Here is a 21,655-nt window from a genome sequence, read left to right on the forward strand (position 1 = left end):
GAATAGGGATGAGGAGCCATGCACAAAAGGATAGGGATGAGGAGCCATGCATACAAGGATAGGGATGAGGAGCCAAGCATACAATGATAGGGATGAGGAGCGATGCACACAAGGATAGGGATGAGAAGCCATGCATACAAGGATAGGAATGAGAAGCCATGCATACAAGGATAGGGATGAGGAGCCATGCATACAAAGATAGGGATGAGGAGCCATGCATACAAAGATAGGGATGAGGAGCCATGCATACAAGGATAGGGATGAGGAGCCATGCACACAAGAATAGGGATGAGGAGCCATGCACACAAGAATAGGGATGAGGAGCCATGCACAAAACGATAGGGATGAGGAGCCATGCATACAAGGATAGGGATGAGGAGCCATGCACAAAAGGATAGGGATGAGGAGCCATGCATACAAGGATAGGGATGAGGAGCCATGCATATAAGGATAGGTATGAGGAGTCATGCATACAATGATAGGGATGAGGAGCGATGCACACAAGGATAGGGATGAGGAGCCATGCACACAAGGATAGGGATGAGGAGCGATGCACAAAAGGATAGGGATGAGAAGCCATGCACACAAGGATAGGGATGAGGAGCCATGCACACAAGGATAGGGATGAGGAGCCATGCATACAATGATAGGGATGAGGAGCGATGCACACAAGGATAGGGATGAGGAGCCATGCATACAAGGATAGGAATGAGAAGCCATGCATACAAGGATAGGAATGAGAAGCCATGCATACAAGGATAGGGATGAGGAGCCATGCATACAAGGATAGGGATGAGGAGCCATGCATACAAGGATAGGGATGAGGAGCCATGCATACAAGGATAGGGATGAGGAGCCATGCATACAAGGATAGGGATGAGGAGCCATGCATACAAGGATAGGAATGAGAAGCCATGCATACAAGGATAGGAATGAGAAGCCATGCACACAAGGATAGGAATGAGAAGCCATGCATACAGGGATAGGGATGAGGAGCCATGCATACAAGGATAGGGATGAGGAGCCATGCACACAAGAATAGGGATGAGGAGTCATGCATACAAGGATAAGGATGAGGAGTCATGCATACAAGGATAGGGATGAGGAGCCATGCATACAAGGATAGGGATGAGGAGCCATGCATACAAGGATAGGGATTAGGGGACAATGCATACCAGACTTATACTCGAGTCAAGACGTTTTCCCAGTTTTTTGTGACTAAATTAGGTGCCTCGGGTTATACTCAGGTCGGTTTATACTCGAGTATATACCGTAATCTAATCTCTTTTTCTGATATAGTTCAATTAAAAATTACCTAAAGGTACCTTCACACTGACCAACTTCACAACGATATCGCTAGCGATCCGTGACGTTGCAGCGTCCTGGATAGCGATATCGTTGTGTTTGACACACAGCAGCGATCTGGATCCTGCTGGGAGATCGTTGGTCGGAGCAGAAAGTCCAGAACTTTATTTTGTCGCTGGACTCCCGCAGACATCGCTGAATCGGCGTGTGTGACGCCGATTCAGCGATGTCTTCACTGGTAACCAGGGTAAACATTGGGTTACTAAGCGCAGGGCCGCGCTTAGTAACCCGATGTTTACCCCGGTTACCAGTGTATATGCAAAAAAAAAAAAAACAGTACATACTTACATTCCGGTGTCTGTCGCGTCCCCCGGCGTTCTGCTTCCCTGCACTGTCAGCGCCGGCCAGACGTAAAGCAGATTACAGCGGTGACGTCACCGCTGTGCTTTACGGCCAGCCGGCGCTCACAGTCAGTGCAGGAAAGCACAGCGCCAGGGGACAGACACCGGAATGTAAGTATGTAGTGTTTTTTTTTTTTTTTTTACATTAGCACTGGTAACCAGGGCGGCCCTGCGCTTAGTAACCCGATGTTTACCCTGGTTACCAGGGGACTTCGCATAGTTGGTCGCTGGAGAGCTGTCTGTGTGACAGCTCTCCAGCGACCACACAGCGACGCTGCAGCGATCGGCATCGTTGTCTAGATCGCTGCAGCGTCGCTAAATGTGACGGTACCTTTATGTACCCTTTCCAGTCTCTTTGTTTGTTTGCTTTTTTAACTTCCATTAGCTTTTGTTTGAGAATCCTCAATGCCTGCTGGGATAGTCAAACGAGCCATCATCAGGGGGGCAGAGCCTGGGGTCACTGTCACAGCCACTGCCGGAAACGAAATGGCATCAGTGATGTCTATTTCAGGGGCTGGGCTAGTCCCTGCTCTACAGATAATTTGTTGGTTGTAAATTCTGAGTGACAGTGCGCTCCCTCGTCAGCTATAAAGAGAAGTGACGAGCCAGCAAGAGAGCGCACTGTCAGTGGAAATTGTAAGATAACATTATTATCATTATTATTTATTAGTATAGCACCATTTATTCCATGGCGCCTTACATGTGAGGAGAGGTATACATAATAAAAACAAGTACAATAATCTTAAACAATACAAGTCACAACTGGTACAGGAGGAGAGAGGACCCTGCCCACGATGGCGGTGAAAAAGAGGTCACTGATGACACTTCATTTAAAGGATGGCAAAAGCAGCTGTGCCTGTGATCGCAGCCTCTGCCCCCTGAAGACGTCCCGTGTGACCATCTCAAAATGCCCTAGAATTCCCAAACAAAACGTCATTTAAGGAAGAAAAAAAAAACAGGCAGACAGTTAGAGTAGAGACGAAACGGTAGGAAATATTTAATAGGAGTGTATTACAAAAGTGTGTGAACATATAATCCCTCTCCTCAGAGATATTTGTATATATATATACATGTATATTTTATACATGGTTATTAGATCGCCCCTTAGTCGTTTTGCTAATCTCTCTGGGTATTGTAGTTCCCCCATCCCCTACATTAATTTTGTTGCCCTCCTCCGTACTCGCCCTAGTTCCATTATATCCTACGTGAGCACAGGTGTCCAAAACTGTAGACTACTACACGTGCGGTCTAACCAGGGATTTGTACAGAGGCAGTATAATGATCTCATCATGTGTATCCAGACCTCTGTTAATGCACCCCATGATCCTGTTTGCCTTGGCAGCTGCTGCCTGGCACTGGCTGCTCCAGGTAAGTTTATCATTAGCTAGGAACCCCAAGTCCTTCTCCATGTCAGATTCCTTCTTCCCATGTGTATAACCTTACGTTTATCATGTGTATATGTTAAACCGCATCTGCCACCTCTCGGTCCAAGTTTCCAACTTATCCAGATCCATTTGCAGCAGAATGTTATCTTCTCTTGTATTGACTGCTTTACATAGATTTATATCATCTGCAAATATCGATATTTTACTGTGCAAACATTCTACCAGATCGTTAATAAATATGTTGAAGAGAAGAGGTCCCAATACCGACCCCTGCGGTACCCCACTGGTCACAGCGACCCAGTTAGAGACTATACCATTTATAACCACCCTCTGCTTTCTATCACTAAGCCAGTTACTAACCCATTTACACACATTTTCCCCCAGACCAAGCATTCTCATTTTGTGTACCAACCTCTTGTGCGGCACGGTATCAAACGCTTTGGAAAAATCGAGATATACCACGTCCAATGACTCACCGTGGTCCAGTCTATAGCTTACCTCTTCATAAAAACTGATTAGATTGGTTTGACAGGAGCGATTTCTCATAAACCCATGCTGATATGGAGTTACACAGTTATTCTCATTGAGATAATCCAGAATAACATCCCTCAGAAACCCTTCAAATATTTTACCAACAATAGAGGTTAGACTTACTGGCCTATAATTTCCAGGTTCACTTTTAGAGCCCTTTTTGAATATTGGTACCACATTTGCTATGCGCCAGTCCTCCGGAACAGACCCCGTCGCTATAGAGTACCTAAAAATAAGAAATAATGGTCTGTCTATTACATTACTTAGTTCTCTTTGTACTCGTGGGTGTATGCCATCCGGACCCGGAGATTTATCTATTTTAATCTTTATTTAGCCGGTTCCGCACCTCTTCTTGGGTTAGATTGGTGACCCTTAATATTGGGTTTTCTTTGTCTCTCAGCATTTCATTTTCCACCGTGAATACCGTAGAGAAGAAGGTGTTTAATATATTCGCTTTTTCCTCGTCATCTACAACCATTCTTTCCTACACTTTCACTTATGATTCTTTTACTATTGATATAGTTGAAGAACAGTTTGGGATTAGTTTTACTCTCCTTAGCAATGTGCTTCTTTGTTTCCTTTTTGGCAGCTTTAATTAGTTTTTTAGATAAAGTATTTTTCTCCCTATAGTTTTTTAGAGCTTCAATGGTGCCATCCTGCTTTAGTAGTGCAAATGCTTTCTTTTTACTGTTAATTGCCTGTCTTACTTCTTTGTTTAGCCACATTGGGTTTTCCTATTTCTAGTCCTTTTATTCCCACAAGGTATAAACCGCTTACACTGCCTATTTAGGATGTTCTTAAACATTTCCCATTTATTATCTGTATTCTTATTTCTGAGGATATTGTCCCAGTCTACCAGATTAAGGGCATCTCTAAGCTGGTCAAACTTTGCCTTCCTAAAGTTCAGTGTTTGTGACTTTCTGACAAGTCCCCCTAGCGAAAGACAGGTGAAAATGTACAATATTGTGGTCGCTATTTCCTAGATGCAGATTTGGAATTCTGTCAGGTCTATAAGATAGTATTCGGTCTAAAAGTGCTGTAGCTACCTAGGAGGTTGGCACCCTAAAATACGAAAATGGCGCCCCTGCTGCAAAAAAATAAGCCCTCACCCAGCCATGGATCACGAAAAATGGCGACTTAAAAAAAAATGTATATTTTTTCACCACTTAAAAAAGAACCTAAACATGTTTGGTATCTACGAACTCGTAATGACCTGGAGAATCAAAATGGCAAGTCAATTTTAGCATTTAGAGCACATGGTAAAAAAAAAAAAATGTGCAAATGTGGAATTGCGCTTTTTTTTTGCAATTTCACTGCACTTTTAATTTGTTTCCCACTTTCCAGTACACAATATGGCAAATCCAATGGAGTCGTTCAAAAGTTCAACTCGTCACACAAAAAAATAGCCCTCACATGGCCATATTGACGGAAAAATAAAAAAGCTATGGCTCTTGGTAGAAGGGGAGCAAAAAACAAAAACATTAGGTGGTGAAGAGGTTAAAAAAAAAATCGAATAGTTTATGTTAGTAATGGAAATGTATCTGTTAAAACCAGATGTTATACAGATGATTCGTATGGGATCCAATTCCTTTTGCACACTCATAGACTTCAATGCAAGTGTCCTCCGAAATACAGAAGAGACCGATGCGTGCTGTGATCTTTCACACGGATATTTGGTCTGTAATCTGAACAGCCCCGTTGCATATTGCTCCTAATGCTGCCTCAGTGACGTCAGGGTTATTTACTTTCACGGACAGGACTTGGACCGAAGATACACTTGTGTGCACGTGGCCTGATAATTATGGCAATAAAGGGCTGCCTTAAAGGGATTCTGTCAGCAGGTTTTTACTGTGTAATCTGACAGCAGCATGAGGTTGGAGCAGAGACCCCGATTCCGGTGATGTATCACTTACTGTAGTGGTGCGATGGAATCGTTGTGTTCTCTGATACAAATCTAGCAGAGCTCAGAATGTGGAGCTGTGTATAAACACGCCCACACCCCTGATTGGCAGATTTATGTGTATTACCCCGCCCTCACTTCTGATTGGCAGATTTCTGTGTACAATGTATATGCTTTGGGGGCCAGGAGCCACGGGACATCTGGTCCTGCAGTGATAACTTTCTGTCAGTAAATCACATATTTTATAAAAAGAGCAAAACAAATCCCATCAAGTGACACATCGCTGAAATCAGAGTCGCTGCTACTACATCATGCTGCTCTCGGAATACAACACAAACTTTCTGACGGATTCCCTTTAAATGATACATAGCCGTAGTCAGAAAGAGTCTTGATAATTCTGTTCATTTACAAAAAAAAAAAAACAGTCCAAAAAGGATTTTTAAAAATTGATAAAATAATAATACAAAAATGAAATCAGGGCAGGCATCAGTCGAGCGGTTCAGGGACATTTTATTGAAATTTAGCCCTTTTTGTAAACAAGTGATTATCGAACGAGACAAGGAACAGGAGGGTCTGAGCACGGTCATGGAGCCCCTCACTGAGGCTCAGGTCATATAGACAACAATATACACTGTGGCCTCCAATCCAAATTCATGGGACAAAAAAAAGAGAAAATAATGTTACAGTGGAACCAGACTACAATGTGACAGACCAGACCTGACGTGGATATTTCGGAGATTCTTATTTTCTGAACTTGCTCATATATTTTATTTACAAAACCATTTTCTTAGCTTTTGGTTGTTTTTTTTGTTTGTTTTTTTTCATTCTTACATAATTTTTATGGTTTTATATTTCAATTTCACAAAATAAATATTGCTTCAATTAAAATACTATTTTTTTTTTTTTTTTTTTACAAAATATAACCCAGTAAGTCTTGCAGTCGATGATCCGCCAGGAGGCTCCTGTCTTTGTACCGGCGGGCCATGTATTGGTATCGTGATAAGTACGTGTATCTAATGGATGATCACACAAATGTGTTCGGAGGGTTGGAATCGATGGGCCAAGCCAATTTTTTCTCTTTAGCTTCCCGGTCAAATGAGTCATAAACGGACTCCTTGACGGCCGTTTTGCCCGGGATTGGCATTTCACAAATGCCAACGTAGTTCCTTTTAGCCATGCGGGAGCTGGTGGTGATGGTGTAGGCGTTGCTCCGATAGCACTTCATGGATGACATACAGAAGGTCTCTTTCATGCCACGTCGGAAGTTGGCATTGTATACCGAGTACAATGTTGGCTTGGCAGCCGAGGATCCAAAGGAAAGCCAAGAGACTGCCAGGTAGGCGAGGCAGCACTGACGCTGGTCACTCTCATCTGGGTGCCACAGCTGCACCACGTAGAAGGGCATCCATGATACCAGGAATATTGTATTTAACATCAAGAACATCTTGATGGTTTTCACTTTAGTTCTGGGCACAATGTTCATGGTGCGCCTGACACTCAGTCTGTCAGTGCCAATGCGCCAAATATATTTCACTACTTTCTGGTAAAAAAGGAGGATGAGAGCAGAGGGCACCAGGAAGCCCACAAGAAGATGGGCCACACCATACACCGCCCCATCCCAGGACGGAGGCGGGAAAAAGTTGCAGTGACCGTCCACGACATCGTAAAAGAAGAACGCTGGAGAAACAAAGGCGGCATCGAAGAGCCACGATGCCACGATCATCCTTTTGGCTTTTTCCCTGGAGACCTTAAAGCTCAGAGGGTACAAGATGGTGTAAAAACGATCAAGGCAGATGGATAAAAGCACGTAAATTTGTACTCCAGGGGTAAGGTAGTGGAAATAACGTGCAAATTTACACATGGCGCTGCCCAGTGCCCAGCGGCCAGAGGTGATTTGTAACAGAGTGAACGGGGCACTACCAAGGCTGAGCAACAAGTCCGCACATGCCAAAGAGACCACAAAGTAATTAGTTGTAGACTGAGTCCGACGGCTCCGATGAATGACCAGACAAACCAAAGCGTTGCCGAACACCGAGGGGATCCAGATAAGCCCGAAGATCAACCCAGCTGCGGCAATCTCACCGGGAAACAGAAACGGGTCCGGGCCAGTGCTGTTCCGCTGCTCCGGAGGTTTGTGTCTGAAAAGTCCTGGCATCCATGGTTCTCCAGCTGACATCGAACAGGTAGTCAAACTGTTATTTGGCATGGGGTAAAGGATGGTGGGTGGGATGAGACGAGGCCTCTGGGCATCCATACCATGGGCAAACACCATCTTTGCTGCGGTTGAAGAGTCCTGAGAAAATGCAGAAGGAGAGGAGATGGATGGCACCAAGATGGGGATTGGGAGATGAGAGATGAATGGAAAGATAAGGTCGATGGACAGGTATTAGTGAGAGGGTCAAGGGGACATGGGTGGGAGGAATATTCACAGGAGGCAGACATAAGCCAGTGGCATAATAAAGGGTTAGAAAAACAGATGATTGACACAGAGGTGGGTAGTCAGGAGGTGGACAGAGGAAATTACAAGATGGTTTATAATATTGAGGTTCAGGGTGAAAAAAAAGGAGAAAACAGAAAAAAGTAAAAGGGTCAGTGTAATGTAACGCCAGAGCGACAAGCTGAACCAGGACACTAATCCCATACATCGCTAGCATATACCATCACTATTATCGGCGGGAGTCTGAACTCTGTGAGTAGTATTTTGTATCTACAGGTTTTAGGCAGCAAGCAGAGAAAAGTCTATTAGAAAGTTGCAGAACTTTTCCTTACCCAGAGACTCACCTTCACTTAAATAAAATCCCTAAAATCCAGAAGCCCCAGTGAACAGTCCCTGAGTCACATGTCGGCCTAAAATGCGTAGTCATGCGTAAAGGGCAGTAATGGAGCACGAGACCACACTGGAGGATACACAGACCAGACTTGTGGAGAAGACAGGAACAAAGCATGGACCAGTATTCACAAGGGAAGAGACAGGAGTCGTCAGGGACACAACCAGATCCTGATCGGACACTTTTCGCCCCATGTAGTGCTTTGCTCAATGCAGGGAGGAGACGCCCTGGTCTCTGGCCGTGCGATCAGCATCTCTGACGTCCCAGTTACCATGGCGCAGCCTGTATGCTGCGGAGAGCCATGGCCATTATGCGACCTTGGAGACTGTATGGATGGCGAGGAGGGAGCAGGAAGGATAGGGATGAATTTGTTAAACCGCCATAATCTCCACCTTACAAATTTACCCCTTTCATGTCACTAGCATGACCCTACAACCTGGGGCAGACACAGAAGAGGGCTCCTGTGCGGTTCAAAAGCCCATCACCTGCTCTGAAGGTGGTAGCGTTCCCCTGGCCTTTGGGGCTCCTCTGTGGCTACACAGGTTACCCCAATAGGTCAGCCCCTGTGCTACAAACTACGTGACTCCTTTGGCTACTTTCACACTAGCGTCGGATTCCGACGCTAGCGTTGTTAGCGCCGCACAACGGGTGCAGCGGATGCATTTCTCCGGCGCATCCGCTGCCCCATTGTGAGGTGCGGGGAGGTGGGGGCGGAGTTCCGGCCGCGCATGCGCGGTCGGAAAAAGCGGTCCGTCAGGAGCAAAAAATGTTACATTTAACGTTTTTTGCTCCCAGCGGTCCGCCACAACACGGCGCAACCGTCGCACGACAGTTGCGACGTGTGGCAAAGCGTCGCAATGCATCGCTAATGTTCATCTATGGGGCAAAAACGCATCCTGCAAACAACTTTGCAGGATGCGTTTTTTGCCATAAACGACGCATTGCGACATCTGGCAAAAAACGCCAGTGTGAAAGTAGCCTTACACACCTCAAGTTCATTACTTGTATTATCCCTTTTACTCCCATGAAATGACCGGCGTGACCACACAGCCACAAATTAATCAATATAAAAACTGATCGCTCTACCTCCTCCTACCAGCCCACCACCAAAGTCCGAGAAAAATGAGGCAACTTTGTATATAGACTTGATGAAAATATGTTTTACTGTTTTGTGTATGCAGCTTCTTTGCATTTCCATGGTTACAGACTAAACATTACACCTTTTTTTGTAACAATCTACATCAATATCCTCTTCTTTGTAAACAAAAACAAAAAAGGAGGGCAGAGGGTGAGGAAATAAAATAAAACATATCTGCAAGATATGCAACCGTGAAAACACATAGTCCGGCATAAGAGCTGTGTACCCAGGATGGGAAGAGATTTTTCATCAAGTCTGTTTGCAAAGTTGCTTAATTATTTTATTAAAGATGACTAGAAAATGACAATGTTAGAATTGTGGTTTCATTATTGTTAAAAGAAAAAGTCCAGCAACTTTTTTTTTAAAAATACCTGCTGTTTTAATTCCTCATTATTAATAAAATCTCTGCTTCCTGTCAGTGAGTAAGAATGAAATCCTGTCTTGTATGAAGCCTAAACAAGATACATTGCAGCAATCAGTCCAGGAGAAAGATTGTCCAGACGGGATACAATGTAACGAACACGACTTCTCAGGCTATGGGGGCATGTACTTGTAGTCCGCAGCTCTGTCCTGTCATTCTTTACACTTACAGTGCCTCAAAAAAATATTCACACCCAGTGACGTTTTTTACACGTTACACCCACAAACTGAAATGTATTCTATGTGCTGCAAATACAAAGTATCAAGCATTTGTGGCATGTAAAGGAAACTATTCATGGTTTTCTATTTTTTTTAAAAAATCTATACGATAGGTGACTACGGCACATCAAGGACAGAAGGGTGCTCCGATAAGGTCCAATACCAGAGCATATGCAGAAAAGAATCCGGCACTCCAAAATCAAAGCAAATCTTTCATTTATTGTGTTCAATCCAGTATTGTGCAAACCTGTGACATTTCGGTCACCCAGACCTTTCACAAACATGCACTAGAGAGGTGGATCCACAAAGTCACAGGTCAGGGTGGATACACGGATCTAAGGAGTCAACACAACAGGCTGGGAGGCACGTGGAACAATGAAGATTTGGATAACTCGGAGTTCACAGTCTGAGAACCTGTGGAGGAAGTGAATGCGAAAAAAGGCCTTGAAATTCTATAACAGAAGATTGAATGGCAATCTTAAAAAGAATCTGTCACCACATTTGATCTATCTATTAATATGGCCATAGAGGTTATAGACTGCTGTGTTATTGCTGAGAAATCGTCTTTTATCACTTTATATAAGTGACCTCTTCCAGGCTCCGGGGCGGAGGGTTCCTGGAGATAACTCTGCCCCCAGAGCTTATTTTACATGAAGGAGTCATTCCCAATGTGAGACAAGTAACCAACACGGAACAGGAAAAAATGAAATTTGTCTTCCTGAAAACATGTTTGCTCCTCTCTCAGCTCTGCTGTATTGCAACAATATTGCAGCCCTGTCTGTCTGTGAACTGGAAGCTGAAGCGGAGAGGAACCTGCAAGCTGTGTCAGTTATCAGGAGAGCAGAGAGCGGCCATTACACATCACACTGGTAACACTGGTAACCAGGTCACATCACACTGGTGACAGTGGTAACCAGGTCACATCACACTGGTAACAGTGGTAACCAGGTCACATCACACTGGTAACCAGGTCACATCACACTGGTAACACTGGTAACCAGGTCACATCACACTGGTAACAGTGGTAACCAGGTCACATCACACTGGTAACCAGGTCACATCACACTGGTAACACTGGTAACCAGGTCACATCACACTGGTAACACTGGTAACCAGGTCACATCACACTGGTAACCAGGTCACATCACACTGGTGACAGTGGTAACCAGGTCACATCACACTGGTAACATTGGTAACCAGGTCACATCACACTGGTAACATTGGTAACCAGGTCACATCACACTGGTAACAGTGGTAACCAGGTCCCATCACACTGGTAACACTGGTAACCAGGTCACATCACACTGGTAACCAGGTCACATCACACTGGTAACACTGGTAACCAGGTCACATCACACTGGTAACCAGGTCACATCACACTGGTAACAGTGGTAACCAGGTCACATCACACTGGTAACACCCTCTTATATGAAAAATAAGCTCTGGGGGCAGATTTATCTCCAGGCACCATCTGCCCCGAAGCCTGGAGGAGGTCACTTATATAAAGTGATAAAAGATTTCTCAGCAAAAACACATCTGATATGAGACACACAGGGAGGACTGTTTTCAGCAGTTTATAGCCTGTATGTCCGCATTAATAGTTTAGATAGGTCAAATGTGACAGATTCCCTTTAATTCCCTTTTGGGGAGGGGCGGACATACCCTTGCTGCAATCTGTCAGGGGCCCAAGAGACCTGTCATTTCCTACATTTGCCCTCTTGGTTCTGTGGCTTCCAGCGTTTGATGACAGCATTTAATCTTAAGTATGCCAGAAGTCTATTTTCAGTAGGCCAGGAAACATAGGCTATTGTCTGAACGTTGACTAATGAATGTATGTGCTTTTCTTCGGTAAGTCAAGAAACAAACTGTTGTCAGATGAATCTGAATGTTGACTCTTCTTGTAGGTTGAAAAAAAGTTTGTGACTTGCTGAATGGCTGCTGCTTACTTCTTATATCAGCTCCTACAAGTTATTGTGTTGCTATACTTGGAAGACAGGGACGCGGGGTCATTAAACAATGTTTGCTAATTTGTTGATTACCCATTGTACCAGGCCATGTAGTGAAGGATTAGCTAATATCCATTGAACATTGAAAGTTAAGCTTCTGCCACCTTCCCCCAATCCTGTGCCACGAGTGTGTCACTTCCACCTTGGAGATCTGGAGTTATAAAGTCATTTCATATTGTTTATCACAGGTCATCCATTTAGCCTGTGTGTTTCGTGTCCCATATTAAACTGATTTTGTTTCCTTTAACGCTAAGTAGGTTGCCGTAGCCACATAATGTGGGACGTTCTGAGACATTGTGCCTGTTCCAAATTAAATTGTAAAATTCAAAATGCGTGTAAGGAAGAGCCACGCCGATACATTGAGCATCAAAGCAGATCTCTCTTTATTACATCATGACATCATCTTATATAGGTATTTAATAGTCATACATGGTAGCAATATCATTGGCTCAGCTTATTTCTAAATATGTGCTGGCATTAGCATACATTCATCTCATTGGCTAAAGGTAATACTGTATACACCCAGATGAAGAGTTTGTGTTTCTTCTCCTTAGGTTTCGTTTCTCAGTTATGTCTAAAAGTCCTTAGACAAAGGCATTCATAAAACCTCCGTTATCTCGCACACACAAACAGACTTCATTTTGTAAAGCAAGGAAATACATGTAGAATATCCACAATAGTGTCAGGATAGATAAGTATAAATCCTGCTAGCACAAGGTCAACAACACTTTCTACGCTGGTTAGAAACATGCAGCTCTCAGCTGCCAGGCTTTCTCTTCCTGGACAGTGAAAGTTCCAATTCCTGGTTCCCTGGAGTTGCTGTGCTGAGTTGGAGATTGTTTGTTAATGCTGGAGATTGTTGTTCTGCTGTTTTGGGGTGTACGCTTTTCTCCCTGTCCTATTCCTATTTGGTTTGTACATTCCTCCCCTTCCCTATAAACCTCTCTGCCTTTCGTGAGTGATTATGTATCTTAGTGGTTTTTCTGTCATCCCTGTTTGTCTTATGTGTTGATACACTAGCAATTCTGTACTGGGCCTCCTGGGGGATGGATGGGGACAGCTTAGGACATAACAGGAGAACAGTGAGGAACAAGGCACAAACCTCCTCACCTTCAGAGGTACCTTTGGGAACAGAGATAATTAGAGCCCCATCCCAAGGGACAGTGAAGGGCCCATTTCCCTTTCTCACGTACAGTCACAGTGTGACATCCTGTGGAAAAATGCTTGAATAAGAGCTGTGAATTGTAAAAGGGGGATTTGCCTCTGTTTCCAGAGAAACTCTACAGAACAGCTCTCAGGACACTGTGGCTTCATCAAAAGGGACACGGATTTGACATTCAAGAGGATGCCACCCTAAAGGTCCGCAGTCTTAGCTCTAAGAATACAGATCTGATCCATTGACCATCACTGAACTCATGAATACGCTTGGGGAAGCAAGGTTGTGACCCACCGGTCACCAGACCCCATAGACATTGTGAAAAGCCAGGTTGTAATCCTGTGGTCACCTGGCCACGTGCTTCAATGGACTGTCAGCTTCCTAAGCTTGCCTTTACCTTGTCTCTGTGGGTGCCCGCCAAAAGCGGGATGCCACTAGTGGGGTAGTCACCCCTGTAAGCCCCAAAGTCACAGCTGCCCTAATCCTGGCAAGTCAGCGGAAGGCTGAAACTCATTTTGTACCATCTTGGGTATTTTGCTGGGAATGTTCTACATGTTATTGTCTGTTGGTGGTTCAATAAAGTATTGCCACACTGTTTTACCCTCACCCTGTGTTGTCTGAGTAGTATTATGCCCAAGGGGAAAGGAGAGCGGGCGTTTAGTGGGATGAGCTCTTGTTCATGGGGTCTCGGGCCAGCAGACGACAGCACCCTCTGACCCCCGTGTTTCCACACAGCGTGTCCTACATTGCAAGTTGTCTGACGCCAAGCACAGCCAGTTTTTCAAGTCCTCGTCGTTCCACATGCCTCCTAGCCTGCTGTGTAGACTCCTTGGATCCGTGTATCCACCCTGATATTTGGCAATACTCTGGTTTGTACACAATAAATTTCAAAAAAAAAAATTGATTTTGGAGTGCTGGATTTTTTTCAGCATACATTTTAAAAATATAAATCTGACAGTTGTGAGGTGCATTTGAATTTAACTTCCCGACCTGTCTGGTGGGATCCTTAGTTTTCATAATGCTGCTTCATCCCTAATGTCCTCACGCAAACCTCTGAGGCCTTCAAAGAACAGCTGTAGTTATACTAAGAAGAAATCACACACAGGAGAACACAATGTGCCAACTATGTGACTTCTGGAGACGATTGGTCACTCAGGATTTTATTTAGGGGTATCAGACTACAGGGGGGAAAGAATAAAAATTAATATCACAATTGTCAGATTTATCTACTATATTATTATTATACATTTTTATAGCGCCATTTATTCCATGGCGCTTTACATGTGAATACGGGGCAAATATAGACAAATACATTAAACATGAGCAAATAAGGCACCCAGGTACATAAGGAGGGAGGACCCTGCCCGCGAGGGCTCACAGTCTGCAGGGGATGGGTGGTGAAACACTAGGAGAGGGTAGGGCACGTTGTACGGTGGTTCAATATATAATATATATATAATTGTCTAAGGGTCACTTCCGTCTTTCTGTCTGTCCTTCTGTCACGGATATTCATTGGTCGCGGCCTCTGTCTGTCATGGAAATCCAAGTTGCTGATTGGTTGAGTCAGTGCCCGAAGCCCGCATACTCCCCTCCAGTCACCGCTCACACAGGGTTAATGCCGGCGGTAATGGACCGCGTTATGCCGCGGGTAACGCACTCCGTAACTGCTGCTATTAACCCTGTGTGTCCCCAACTTTTGACTATTGATGCTGCCTATGCAGCAATATACTACGTGACTGGGCAATATACTACGTGGCTGGGCAATATACTACGTGGCTGGACAATATACTACGTGGCTGGACAATATACTACGTGGCTGGACAATATACTACGTGACTGGGCAATATACTACGTGACTGGGCAATATACTACGTGGCTGGGCAATATACTACGTGACTGGCCAATATACTACGTGACTGGCCAATATACTACGTGACTGGCCAATATACTACGTGACTGGCCAATATACTACGTGACTGGGCAATATACTGCGTGACTGGCCAATATACTACGTGACTGGCCAATATACTACGTAACTGGGCAATATACTACGTGGCTGGGCAATAGACTACGTGGCTGGGCAATATACTACGTAACTGGGCAATATACTACGTGGCTGGGCAATATACTACGTGGCTGGACAACAGACTACGTGGCTGGGCAATAGACTACGTGGCTGGGCAATATACTACGTAGCTGGGCAATATACTACATGGCTGGGCAATATACTGCGTGACTGGCCAATATACTACGTGACTGGCCAATATACTACGTGACTGGCCAATATACTACGTGACTGGCCAATATACTACGTGACTGGCCAATATACTACGTGACTGGCCAATATACTACGTGACTGGGCAATATACTGCGTGACTGGCCAATATACTACGTAACTGGGCAATATACTACGTGGCTGGGCAATAGACTACGTGGCTGGGCAATATACTACGTAACTGGGCAATATACTACGTGGCTGGGCAATATACTACGTGGCTGGACAACAGACTACGTGGCTGGGCAATAGACTACGTGGCTGGGCAATATACTACGTAGCTGGGCAATATACTACATGGCTGGGCAATATACTGCGTGACTGGCCAATATACTACGTGACTGGGCAATATACTATGTAACTGGGCAATATACTACGTGGCTGGGCAATATACTACGTGGCTGGGCAATATACTACGTGGCTGGGCAATATACTACGTCGCTGGGCAATATACTACGTGGACATGCATATTCTAGAATACCCGATGTGTTAAGGTACCTTCACACTAAACGATATCGCTAGCGATCCGTGACGTTGCAGTGTCCTCGCTAGCGATATCGTTTAGTTTGACACGCAGCAGCGATCAGAATCCTGCTGTGATGTCGTTGGTCGGGGCTAGAGGGCCAGCACTTTCTTTGGTCGCTGGCTCTCCCGCTGACATCGCTGAATCGGCGTGTGTGACACCGATTCAGCGATGTCTTCGCTGGTAACCAGGGTAAACATCGGGTTACTAAGCGCGGCCCTGCGCTTAGTAACCCGATGTTTACCCTGGTTACCGGCATCGTTGGTCGCTGGAGAGCTGTCTGTGTGACAGCTCTCCAGCGACCAAACAGCGACGCTGCAGCGATCCGGATCGTTGTCTGGATCGCTGCAGTGTCGTTTAGTGTGAAGGTACCTTAAGGCCATGTTCACACAGTGCGTTTTTTACTGCGGAACCGCAGCGGTATTGCCGCTGCGGTTCCGCAGCTGTTTTCCATGCAGGGTACATAACAATGTAACCCTATGGAAAACAGTCACTGCTGTGCACATGATCCGGAATTTCGTGTAAAAAGCCGCGCAGAATAGCTGCGGGAAAAAAGAAGGAGCATGTCAATTCTTTTTCCTGAACCGCAGCGGTTCTGCACCCATAGACCTCCATTGTGAGGTCAAAATCGCAGTAAAACCCGCAGATCAAAAATATATCTGCGGGTTTTACTGCGATTTGATGTGCAGAACCGCTGCAGCAGGAAGTGCGGGGGAGCGGGCGGAAGTGCGTGGGCGGAGTGTGGCTGCCCCCCCGTGCTCCGATGCCCCCCCCCCCGTGCTCCGATGCCCCCCCCCCAGTGCTCCGATGCCCCCCCCGTGCCCTAATCTCCCCCCCTTATACTTACCCGGCGTACCGGTGTCCGTCCGGCCGTCTTCTCCCTGGGCGCCGCCATCTTGCAAAATGGCGGGCGCATGCGTAGTGCGCCCGCCGAATCTGTCGGCCGGCAGATTCGCTCCAAAGTGCATTTTGATCACTGAGATATAACCTCAGTGATCAAAATAAAAAAAATAGTAAATGACACCCCCCCCCCCACTTTGTCACCCCCATTGGTAGGGACAATTAAAAAAATTAAGAATTTTTTTTTTTTTTTTTCACTAAGGTTAGAATAGGGGTAGGGGTAGGGTTAGGGTTAGGGGTAGGGTTAGGGCTAGGGGTAGGGGTAGGGGTAGGGTTAGGGGTAGGGTTAGGGGTAGGGTTAGGGTATTTTCAGCCATTTTAGCCCTAAAAAGCTTCCCAGGAAACACACAGTCTCTGCATAGAAAACTGCATAAAAAAAGGATCAAAAAACGCCTCAAAAAACGCATCAAAAACGCATCAAAAAAGGACCAAAAAAAGGACCTGCGTTTTCTGCCAAGAGCTGCAGTTTTTAAAAAAACTGTCCTGAAAAAAAAAGGATGGAAATCCTGAACGTGTGAACATACCCTTAGAATCGGGCCACCATCTAGTATTAAAATAATTTGAAAACCTCATAATTTCCTTTACACTTAAATATTTGCTACTTTGTGTTACAGTGATGAGCAAAAGGGTAACGATGTTTTGAACTTTTGACTTTCAGGCTCCATATCTCACCATCCATGACATTTTCCAACATGAGACTACCATCATTTTATAGACATTTTATCTCCTACATAAATTTGACTTGCAACTATTTAGCATATGATTAGCTATGGAGATGGTTGTCGTGTCACTGTATTGTTACTATTTTGCTCCTAAAAATCTTCATTTAAATTTTTATTAATTTTGTTAGTATTTTGAAAATCTACTTTTGGCTTTCAACAATGCCTGAATCCTTCTGGGCCTGCTCTCGATCAGATTTAATCAGGTGTCGACCGAAATCGGATCCCAGGTCTCTATACATTCCCAAGGTTGCTGCATACTGGTCGACTCACTATGTATACAGATTTTTCTTCAACTCTACCCACAAGTGTTCGATTGAGTTGAGGTCTGGAGACTGTGGGGCCAATGCAACACCTCTACTTCATTGTTATTAAACCATTTGTTCTCCAATCTTGACGTATGCTTTGGGTCATTGTCCTGCTGAAACACTAAGTCGTTCTTTTCATGCCCATAGTACTCGATTGTACGAAGTAACTCGTCTTGTAGGATACTCACATATAGCTCCGCATCGAGACCACCATTGATCCTAGTCAAGTATCCAATGCCTTTGGCTGTGAAACAACCCGATATCATCAGGGTTTCTAGACCGATCTGGAAAGCTCCTTCAATTTCTCAATCCATTAGCCACGTTTTTCCTTATTTTTTCAAGACCCATTTGCATCCGTCAAAGTCTAGTCTATTGATGTTTGTAAAAGTGTGAATTGGAGCAATGAGAATCTTCTACTGTCCACTTTTTAGTACTTTTTTTGCAAACTCGAGCTAACATTTCTTATGACAATATTGAAGTTGAGGCTTCTTCACCATTTTTTGGGCTACTATTCCAGACTTGTGTAATGTGAGTCACTCAATGCTGGCATGGACGTCTGAGATCCCACTTTTATGAAGCATACGAGCCACCTCCACTGCCGTGTCTTTCATGCCAAAATGGATAGACCTTGTCATGAGCCAACTTGTTGACTCCGATATTTGGTCTAGATGTCCACCTCTTGGCTCCTGAATGGATGGATGGACTTTATTTCGCATCCTTTCAACTGTCATGGTGCTCATATGATGCATTGAAAAACAAAGGTTGCACCATGATTTACCAAGAATGATTACTCTAGAACAGGGGTCCCCAACTCCAGTCCTCAAGGCCCACCAACATGTCATGTTTTCAGGATTTCCTTAGTCTTGCCCAGGTAATAATTGCATCACCTGTGCAATGCAAAGGAAATCCTGAAAACATGACTTGTTGGTGGGCCTTGAGGACTGGAGTTGGGGACCCCTGCTCTAGAACATTGAAACTGCATTACTGCCAGGGAAAATGTGGGGGGGGGGGAAATAAGGAAAAAAGCGCTATATAATGTATATATGAAATATTCATCTGCAAAATTGCTATGAAAAATACAGTAAAAAAGAAACTACTTAGCGCATAGATTGGCCAATATATGGGAGCCCAATTGCCATGTCAAAAGATGCAGTTTGGCAACTTTATTGGTTAAGAGACGGCCATCGATGAGCTGAATGATACGGTTTCTCTTTCCTTGGGAAATCGTCTTCATGGCTGCTCCTCAATTCGAACCAGTAACCTTTCACTTGGGAATCAGCCTAATAACATACTGAGCTATTAGGGATTGTGAGGACGGGTTGTATTTTGTAATATACAGGAAGAAAAAGATTTTTCCACCACCAGGAGTAAAACATTAACAATGCAGTGACATAAGAATCTGCATAACTAATCATATGCTAAATAATTGCAAGTCAAATTTATGTCTGCAATAACCAGTCTATAAAATGAAGGTAGTCACACGTCCAAAGCTGTAGTTGATGGTAAGATATGGAGCCTGAAAGTCAAAAGTTCAAAACAATGTTACCCTTTGGCTCCTCAATGTATATCACACAAAATCCCAAAATTAGATTCGCGGGTATAATGTGAAACACTGTGGAAATGTTCATGGGGTATGAGGACTTTTTCAAGGCATTCTACAGTGAGTGTGAAAGTACTCACCCCCTTGGCATTTTGGGCGTTTTGCCACCTGACAACTTGGGACTTTCACTGTTTTTTGAGGCTTTGCATCAGTTCCTGTAAAGAACATGCCTACAACTGTGAACATTTGTTTTTCTTTCTATTGTGAAGCAAACAAAAAATAGGACAAAATATCTGAAACCTTCAGTGTGCATAACTATTCGCCCCCTAAAGTCGGTACTTTGTAGAGCCTCCTTTTGCAGCAATTACAGCTGCAGTCGCTTTGCATAAGTCTCTATGGGTTTTCCACATCTGGCCACTGGGATTTTTGCCCATTCCTCAAGGTAAAACTGCCCCAGCTCCTTCACGATAGATGTTTCCTCTGGTAAAGAGCGAACTTCACGTTTGACCACAGATTCACCATTGGATTAAGGTCGGGACTGTGACTCGGCCACTGCAGAATATTCACACATTTCCCCTTACACCACTCGAGTGTTGCTTTAGCAAAATGCTTTGGGTCATGGTCTTGTTGGAAGGTGAACCTCCGTCCCAGTCTCAAATCACTGACAGACTACAACAGGTTTTGGTCAAGAATATACCTGCATTTCACACCGTCCATCCTCCCCTCGACTAGGACAATTATCCCTCTCCCTGCTGCTGAAAAACATACCAACAGCAAGATGCTGCAACCACCATGTGTCATGGCTCTGTTGTCGGGAGTCCCAGGACCAGGGTTTCCTTCTCTGTCCCTAACACTAGGGGCGCCCTAGCTCGCCCTCTTCACCTGGATTACTTCTGATGGTGAAGATGCCAGGGCCACGTACCATGACTTAGCTCTTGAATCCATCCTCTGCTAAAAGAAATTTACATTGGTTAATATGAAGGTGAAGTGCTTTTAATAAGTGCAGTAGTAGGAGAAATCAGACGCTGCAGTCTTCTGGCTCCTCTCTGTCATGGTAAACATGTGACACCATGTTTCACTGTGAGGATAGTGCTCTATGGGTGATGAGCGGTTTGGTTTGTCGCAAGACACAGCGTTTACCCTGGTGGCCAAAAAGTTCAATTTTGGTCTCATCTGACCACAGCACCTTCCTACATATATCTGGGGAGTCTCCCAAATGTCTTTGGCAAATTCAAAACGAGCCTTACAATTTGAGTGTAAGTAAAGGCTTTTTTCTGCCCATTATTGTGGTCGTAAGGAAAGATACTTCAGTCTCTGCTTGGGAACTCTGCAGCTCCTTCAGGGTTCTATTTGGTCTGTGTGCTGCATCTCTGATTAATGCCCTCCTGGGCTGTGAGTTTTGGATAGCAGCCCTCTCTTGGCAGGTTTGTTGTGGTACCATGTTCTTTCCATTTGATGATAATGGATTTTATGCTGCACCCAACGCGGACTTGTACTTCTCACCAACTCTGTCCCTGTTTGGAGATCTCCTTGGTCTTCATGGTGTTGTTTGGTGATACCTCTTGTTAATGGTGTTGCAGAGTCTGTTGTCTTTCAGAAAAGGTAAAGTGTATATACTGACGGAAACTTGAGACACAGGAAGACATCCTTTCACTAAGCGTGTGACTTATGAAGGTAACTGCTTGCCCTAGAAATGTTTGGGGGCTTGCAACAAAAGGGGTAAATACATACCCACATGCCGATTTTTTAGTTATTTGATCCCATAAATTTAATTTATGCCTATATTTTTCTCACTTCACAAACTTAGACTATTTAGTGCTGATGCATCACACACAAATCGGATTACAAAAATATTTAAACAGGTTGTAATGGAACAAAAAGGTAAAAAGCCAAGGGGGAGAGTACTTTCAATGCACATTCCATGCATTAATGCAAAACAGACTGCAAGATCTGCAGCATCTCTCAGCCTCATTCTCTCCTCCAGCATCACCAGAGAGCGGAACAAGTCTATATAGCATTATGTACCCTGACCGCACCCCTAAACAGTGGCATGTAAAAGTTTGGGCACCCCTGCTCAAACTTACTGTTATGGTGAACAGTA

At 44.5% G+C, this 21,655-nt stretch overlaps 1 protein-coding gene across 1 annotated transcript in view; it reads right to left on the reverse strand.

Moving 5' to 3' along the window:
* Window positions 1-6,015: 6,015 nt before the first annotated feature.
* Window positions 6,016-21,655, reverse strand: part of GPR19 (G protein-coupled receptor 19) — an 18,410-nt gene continuing 2,770 nt past the window's right edge. Inside the window, exon 2 of the mRNA XM_069762871.1 lies at window positions 6,016-7,815. Coding sequence (XP_069618972.1) covers window positions 6,547-7,794 — 1,248 coding nt within the window. The 5' untranslated portion in view covers window positions 7,795-7,815 and the 3' untranslated portion in view covers window positions 6,016-6,546. The remainder of the gene's footprint in view (window positions 7,816-21,655) is intronic.

This window comes from Ranitomeya imitator, chromosome 4 (genome assembly GCF_032444005.1).
Source record: "Ranitomeya imitator isolate aRanImi1 chromosome 4, aRanImi1.pri, whole genome shotgun sequence".
NCBI classification, from domain to species: Eukaryota; Metazoa; Chordata; class Amphibia; order Anura; family Dendrobatidae; genus Ranitomeya; species Ranitomeya imitator.